This window comes from Hylaeus anthracinus, unplaced genomic scaffold (genome assembly GCF_026225885.1).
Source record: "Hylaeus anthracinus isolate JK02 unplaced genomic scaffold, UHH_iyHylAnth1.0_haploid 20915, whole genome shotgun sequence".
Lineage (NCBI taxonomy): Eukaryota > Metazoa > Arthropoda > Insecta > Hymenoptera > Colletidae > Hylaeus > Hylaeus anthracinus.
In genome coordinates, this window is record NW_026534858.1 from 1 (window position 1) to 8,483 (window position 8,483).

The following is an 8,483-nucleotide window of genomic DNA, read 5'->3' on the forward strand; positions in this document are numbered from 1 at the left end:
CCTGTCGACGTGAAGAAAGTTTGCGAGAGACTCGGAAGCTCGGGGGGGTAGCAACGACTCAAGGAACAGCGTGATGCCGACTCCAGGTGTTAATAATCCTCCCCTAATTGTCCCATCTCGGGGCTGGGATAATTCCCATTAAACGCCGCTAAATACTTGTTTGTATACAACCCCCGCTGATCGGAGAGACTCTTTTACACCTTTCGTGAAAGGTAACGAAGGACTTCCTGCGGCTTTTGTAGGGGGTTCCTCGCGACAAAAGGGGCGCGAGCTCTCGCAAGATGTTCGATAATAAGTACCTTTAGATATCACGTGGTTACGTAATGAGTAGATGCTTGCACAAATTCAGTAATATATGTATAATATATATGTACAATACATGTATAATATATATATGTATAATATATGTATAATATATATGTATAATATATATGTATTATATATGTATAATATATATGTATAATATATATGTACAATACATGTATAATATATATATGTATAATATATATGTACAATATATGTATAATATATACGTACAATATATGTATAATATATATGTACAATACATGTATAATATATATATGTATAATATATGTATAATATATATGTATAATATATATGTATTATATATACGTACAATATATGTATAATATATATGTACAATATATGTATAATATATATGAACAATATATGTATAATATATATGTACAATATATGTATAATGTATATGAACAGTATATGTATAATATATATGAACAATATATGTATAATATATATGTACAATATATGTACAATATATATATACAATATATGTATAATGTATATGAACCGTATATATATAATATATATGTACAATATATATAATACAATCGTTTTATTTTGTACATTACATACAACGGTAATATTTCAAAACGTATTTGTAATTTTTTATTTTATCTAATGTTACATGAGTTTGTTAGCCATTTGCGAGCACGTTACAATATATTATTACGTTATTGAATTTTCTGTCTTCTTACATTGTATTTAACTTAGTTTTCATCGGTATAACTGCCTTTTAGAATGGAATACAATGTAAATACATGAAAATCACATTTATAGTAAAAGTAGCATCGGAACCAAATAGTATAGAAACTGATATTTTGCTATTAAACTGATATAACATGTTGATAAGAGAATGGACGCAAGTTATCAGTAAAAATGTAGCGAATGAAACAGAAATATTGAACAAAACCTACGCTTCAAAATGAAATGTTACTATTAATACATATTAATGACATTTTCCTGCATATATAATATAATAATTCACGTTACTAGGAAAATGGCCACGAAACAATGTAATTGAAGCAAATAACACAGAAATACAAAACAAAATCTGTATTCTGAGTACGAGCACATAAGAAAAAAATATCTATTCCAAAATAAGATTTACCATCAATTTATACAAAAACCAAAATATCGATACCAACCTAATATAACAGTACACGTCAACAGGAAAATTCACACAAATTCTATCCTCTGAAATGGAACGCAACACGAACATATCAAAACAAAATAAAAATCGTAGTTCTTCGACCGACCCAGCAAATTAATTTCGCCAACGTCGGTGGCCCTTTCGAGACCACCGTGGTTCGGTACCGCGCAAGTTCTCGCGTACCAATTTACCGGTACAATACCGAGCCCCGGAAACACGAAATTCCTTGTTGACACGTATGCCGAGGCAGCGGCGCTATAGAGCCGGAGCACTGTAACGACCAGCATTTGATAAGGGACGGTCCGGGGTGCGCGATGGCGGATGAGTCCCGATTTAATGGATAGAGGACAGATTCTGCAGATACATCAGAAGGCCGGGCGCGGTATCTCCCGTGCAAATCGGAACAGAAGCACGTCGTCCTCTGTTTCCCCCCCGGCCCCGTCCACACCTCCCCCCCCCCCCCCGATTGGTATCCTCCGGACCCTCGATGCTCCGACCACCCACCCCTGGGCTATCGATCCCGTCTCTTTTTCCACCTTTGACTAACTTTCCGGCCCCGTCTCGCTTCCGTCCATCGACACTTCGACCCACGAGGGCTCGTCACCTCGCTTCCAACCAGAGATCGCATCGCGTCTAATGGCAGCTGATCCGCGCCACCCTCGTTGTCTCTTTTTCGCGGCGCTCGCGTTTCGATGATGCCACCGACGACGGCTTCTCTACATTTTTCCTCGGCCTGTCTGCGTCTCGTCGCCGAAAGAACCGATCGTGGAGAGCACGATGTGCTTAAGGGTCGGTTCTTTCGACGATGGCTCGCTGATCGGGGATGAAGCTGAGAGATTAGGACGCTCCTACCCTCGTTACGTACATTACACCCCGGGGACCGAGTCGCTTTTTCCCGGCAATCGATAACACGGGTTGCGGACAGAGATGGAGGAGGTTTTTTTTTTTTAGCGGGTTTTGGTATCGGTAAGAAATTTGGTCCGCGAAGAATACTTTGTTCAACTTCTTACCTTTCTATTTGCCATGGTCCGAGAAATTTGGAGATAACGCGTGGGTCAAGGGGTTGAGAGACTAGTTCGAATCATTTAAAATTGATCCTAGTAATTTGATATAATATTAGCAATGTGATATACAGGGTGTTTCAGAAATGTTAGAGGTCCTTGAAAGGGTGGTTCGGGGGGTGATTTGAAACAACATTTTCCTTAGCGAAAACGACGCGACAATATACACATTCAACTCAAAATACTAACAAATTCCCAATTTTTCGTATTTTACCACGATCTATTCAACATAATATTTTTAGAATTTATTATAATTTGGACCTTCGAGAATAAAGGAAAAGAATTAATATTAGAAAATCACTTAATTTCATGATTCAGAGTTGAATTTTTATCAAACACATCTTTCCTAATTATTGTAAATTTGTATCTAAATGAGAAGTTTCAAACCTGCACGTCGAAGCATGTCATTCGTTAAAAAAATCATTGCTCTTCTTTATTATCAGCAGACTACGAGTTTCTATGCATTTATATTAAATGCGCAAGAATTTGAATGTGCAAGAAATTACGAAGATGCAAACAATACGCAATAACGTAACAAAATATTAAAAGTCAAGTTCGCATTATAATCACAGTTAAAAATAAATTCATATTTAGGAACATTAAATTTTCGTAGGTAATCAGACCAGTCTATTTTTCGACTAAATAAAATTTACTATGGAGACATAAAATTTACCTTCACCATAATAAAGAAACGCGAAGTTGGGTCAGAATTAGTCTATTTTTCGATTTATTAAAATTTACCATGGAGGCATAAAATGTACCTTTGTAAATTTACCATAAAATTCAGCATCGTAATAAAAAAGAAACGCGAAGTTAGGTCAGAATTATTTCTCGACAAAATAAAATTCACTACGAATAAAAATTACATTCGTAAATTTACCATAAAATTCAGCATCGTGATAAAAAAGAAACGCGAAGTTAGGTCAGAATTATTTCTCGACAAAATAAAATTCACTACAAAAAAAAAGTTACCTTCGTTTTACCATAAAATTCATCATAAAAGTACCATCGTAAAAAAGAACGTGAAATTATATCAGAATATCTAATTCAGACCTAACAAGCTGTGACGTATCTAGGTTGAGCTAAGTTAGACTCAGGTCAACACTGAAATTGGTCTCTGTTATGGCACTCCGGTGACGTTTATGGTAGCCTGTGCCAGCCATAGTCTAGCTAGGCCAGCTTGCGAAGTGGCCTACTTCGACCATAGCGCTTTTAGTGGTTCGAAGGGATGACTGGCGCGGGAACGAGGTTCTTGAACGGAACGTCAGGCGATTCATTGGTATCGATGATTTTATTGCATTGGATTGACTCATATTTACTACAGGGGACACATACATATGCATTTTCGTCTACTCTACCGATTATCTACATATATAACTTTTCTTTATTTTCGCCGTTAATCATGCTTAATTAATTCGCCGTCGTTGCCTGCAGCTTACCTAATCTGCGTGGTAGAAACGTGAAACACGAGTCGAGACGAGCTTTCCACGAGGAATTACTCGCCGTAAAAAAGTAACGACGAACGTTACGCGAATAACCAAATGTTACTCGAGCAACGAATCGCACGCTTGGAAATTTTCAACGAAAATTAACTTCTTCGGGGGACGATTTTATTCTTCGCGCTTTTTCTTATATATCTAACTGTACATCGGAAATAACGTCATCAGTGCAGCCAAACCATGAAATGTTTACTCCTCTTGTCGAGGAATTCTGTAGCAAATGAGTTATTATCATGTGGGAGTGACACGGTTAGACATCGATGATAGCGAAACAATTATGGTAGGACGTACGATAAATAAGAGAAACGTATAAGTATCAAGCAAACATTTTTTTTCTTTTCAAGTAAAATATTTAATATATTTGGAATTAACGAATGGGAAGTAAATAGTAGTTTAATTTTGTTGGATCGGATTTACACGTACCTCTTTCAGGCTACACATTTTTACCTTTTATTTTCCATTGTGTTCATTGCAACCTGTCTATCCACACAATTTAAAAATCGTGTCGAGGGATAAATAAAAATGTTCTTATAAATGGTGTACAATATTTTCGTAATCTACCAAATCACTCCCATCGCTGTCAAACCGCACAAAGACATACACGCGAAAACGAAGAATAGTGACGAACGACTTCTATTGCAAAGCTCTGAGACGATCGCGCGATGTAACTAGAATAATTACAATGGTAATGATAATGACCAACATTTCGTTCGCTATCTACGCGCGGCTTAAAGCTACTATCACACCGATTTATACATTTCGCCTAAAGAATAGATAGATATGCGTTCGACGCGTCGCGGTAAGAGTCGCTTCTGTGTACCGTTCTCGTCATTGTCATCGCCAGGGTGTTCAGCTCTTCCTTTATTAAACAAATGAGTTTTAAAAACGGACATCAGGATTTTGTTTTCTGGTAAAAAATCCACAATCTTCTCGGGTTGTCGTTTAAAATATAAAGTCGAGTATACAGAGTGCATCAGAGTGTGTTACTAAAACATAAAATTCTAGGAGTCTAAATAATTTTACACAAATTTTTACACGCAGAAAAGCTCGTAGAAACAAATTTCGCTAGTTCCTTCAAAAGTTATCCAGGTTGGTCTTGCGTCGCACCCTGTACCACGACCCCTCGCATCCATCAATTTCCGTTTCGCTTGTTTCCATCGATGGTTAACAGTTGCGCGACGCGACGCGTCTCTGCAGCAGGTACAAATATTTACATGTATTTACACAAATAAGTAATCGTCTCGCAGGACACCATCGATTGAGCTTTCATGCGACGATTAAGCCGATATCACGGGGAACGGTTTCCAATAACGATCGAGCCAATACGTCCGCTAACTGCTCGGGTGTTGATTTAACTCCCGGACGCGGTTTATTTCGCTGATGCTACGACCGATTATTTGCGTTCTCCGATATGCATGCAACGCTCGGTGTTTTGCACCTCGTAACTGCTCGGCTCGGTTGAAATATCATTGTCGCGGGGGCGGAATTGTCCGCGACGCGTTCTGTCGTCTAATTCGATTATCTGTTTGCACGGTGTTTTCCTCTGTCGCACGGTTGATTGCCAAATTAAGAATATCCCGTCGTCGTTGTTTGCTGAAATTCTTCCGCCGACAGATCCGACGATCGAGCTTCCGTATTTAAAAAAAACGACGAACGTGACGCTTCTCGCGCGTGAGTTATCATTCGACCAATATAACGTGGAAATGTTTGAATATTTTTCACCGATTCTTAAAAGCAGTACTGATTGGACGATATTTCTTATTTTCCTCGAGTGCGAGAAAAACCTGTCCGATTTCTGAGTATCTTTCATTGGCACCCTGTATATGAAACACATATAAGGCTATTTATTTTAATTTAAAGAAATATGTCGAGAATGTACAATGACACTTTTTTGTACAAGTAGATTTCTTTTTCGGGGTAATCAATTTTAAGTGTACACGGCACTAATGGACTACTAAAAGTGTACAAAGTTTCAAGAAAATCCGTGATCCTTTCCGGTCGTGTCCTAATTTCGCATAGACGTGGCCCACGTGGGTTGGTGTCGGTTCACTGACAATCGTTTCGTCGACAATGTTTATATCGACACCGTTTCGCCGAGACGTTCAATTCGCCGTCAATGTTTACATCGACATTGACTTTTGTCTATGCTGCTTTCAGCTGGAAAACCTTCCATACAAACTTTAAAAGCATACGTCTCAAAATTATATGTAAGCTAAGGGGCACACCCTGAACCTCGTTTTTTACTGCACGAATAAAGATCATGATTGTATCGTGCACGATACAAGCGCGTGTAACGTATAAAGGTGGATTCAGACTATACGACACGGACCGGCAACGACACGTACCGGTACCGACACGACAAAACATTAAAACACGGGTTTAAAGGTCTATTTACATATATGCGTAACGTGTCAGTTCTGTATCCGTTCGGTTCCGTAATGTTCCATCAGTGTCAGTGATTCTTCTGTTGTTTTTGAACGAGCACGATCACACACGTCCGACACCGCTCCGTGACGTCATTGATACGGTACGGATACGGAACTGACACGTTACGGATATGTGCAAATAGACCTTTAATGGAACTATTCACGCTAGTCCCGTTGACGGAACGTTCAGGTCGGTGTCTGTTAAGTGTGAATAGTTCCATTAAAACGCGTGGTTTAATGTTTTATCGTGTCGGTGCCGGTACGTGTCGTTGCCGGTCCGTGTCGTACAGTCTGAATCGACCTTAACACGCGATAATAAGAAATTTTTATGGTATACTTGCGAAAATCAGTATGTATACAACATAGACAAATGCCGGTGTGTAAACATTGTCGATGAATTGAACGCATCGGTGAATCGGTGTCGATGTAAACATTATCGGCGAAACGGTCGCCGTGAATCTCACACCAACCCGCCCCACGTACTTCCAAAACCAATTACCCCGAAGAAGAACCTATAACCCTTCCATAAAAAAAGTGTTACTCTACATCTTTCCATCGGCTCTCGAACGACGACTCGTCGACTTTTCGCTTCCACTCCAAATCGGACAAATACTCCTGTCCCAACATTTTGCTGAGGTAGCTAGTGGACCCAGGCGGGTGAACCAGGAAGGGTGCGACGAACGTGTGGCCCCCGGGCCCGTGGTGAACGGACGCGTAACCGGATTGTTGATTATGGCTCTGCGCGGACGTGGCCAACCCGCTGAGCACCGGCGAGCCCGTGTCGTGGAGCTTCCTCATGTGCTTCTTCAGGTCGAAGTTCCTGCAGAATCCCTTCCCGCAGATCTTGCACGAGAACGGTTTCTTGTCGTTGTGCGTGTGCATGTGAAACGTCAGGTTGTAGACCTGGTGGAACGCCTTGTTGCATATGGTGCACTTGTACGCCTTTTCGCCGCTGTGGGTGAGCTTGTGGTTCTTGTAGTTTCCCTTCTGGTGGAATCCTTTCCCGCAATCCTCGCAGATGAAAGGCTTGAAGTTGGCGTGGATGCGCCGGTGGGTGTTCAAGGTCGAGCTTCTGTTGAAAGCTTTGCCGCATGTGCCGCATTTATGAGGCTTCTCCGCCGTGTGAATGATCTTGTGCCTGCAAAGGGTGCTCGCCTGACGGAATCCCTTCCCGCAGATCTTGCAGACGAACGGCCTGGCGCCGGTGTGCACCGGCATGTGTCTGGTCAGGTTGTAGTGGGCGTTGAACACCTTTCCGCATACCGAGCAGGTGAAGGTCTTCTGTTTGTTGGTGGCGTTTAACTCGTTGCCACGAGGACCCGGGCTCTTCTTTCCTCGTTGGCTTTCGGGAGAGGTGGCGGTCAGGCTTACCCTTGAAGAGGCTTCTTGGATGGCTGTTGGCGGTGGCGAGCTCTGTGGCACCGTTGGTATCGCTGGTGGAGGCGCTGGAAAGGCCCTCAGCAACGGGTTCGGGTGGTAGTAGAGGAGAGGGTAGTGCTGCAAGAGGCTTTGATGCCTCAAGGTCGGCACGTACTTCTTGAACGCCGATTCCAGGTGCAGGTGACGGATTCCGTACGTCAACGACGGGATGCTATGCGGCTGCTGGAGGATCCCCGTGGCGGTGGTCGCCGGCGGTGCCTGCGGCGACGTCGTCTGACGGTTGCTCTGCTCGGTCAGCCTTTTATCCGGTTCCATGATCTTCGCGATGGAGAAGGTCAAGTTCTTGCACGGCGTGGGCGAGCTAACCCTCTCCGGTGGGAGGCTGGTCGGTGTCTCGGTCGCCATTGTGCTGCCCGTCGAGAACGGTTGCATGGTAGAGACCTGGAAATGGAAACGAGCGGCGGTCAGTTTATTTTCCCCTGGTCAGGCTCGGTTTGGTTTCACGGTCGATGCCGTGTCACTGTAGCCTGTGGGCGAGGCCAACCGCCCTTGAATGTATTTAACGCCGCCCATTTGCGATTCCCTGGCGCTAATTAGCCTCGCTTGCCGACGGATCTCGAAGGTTGCAAGCTTTCGATTAGCTTCG

The 8,483-nt window shown here is 42.0% G+C and overlaps 1 protein-coding gene across 1 annotated transcript; it reads right to left on the bottom strand.

Annotated features, from left to right (window-relative positions):
• Positions 1-4,875: 4,875 nt before the first annotated feature.
• On the bottom strand, positions 4,876-8,272 carry LOC128893143 (fez family zinc finger protein 2-like). The gene has a single exon (XM_054153957.1). It carries the CDS (start codon positions 8,267-8,269, stop codon positions 6,995-6,997), a length of 1,275 nt encoding a protein of 424 aa, XP_054009932.1. The 5' UTR covers positions 8,270-8,272; the 3' UTR covers positions 4,876-6,994.
• Between the last annotated feature and the right edge of the window lie 211 nt (positions 8,273-8,483).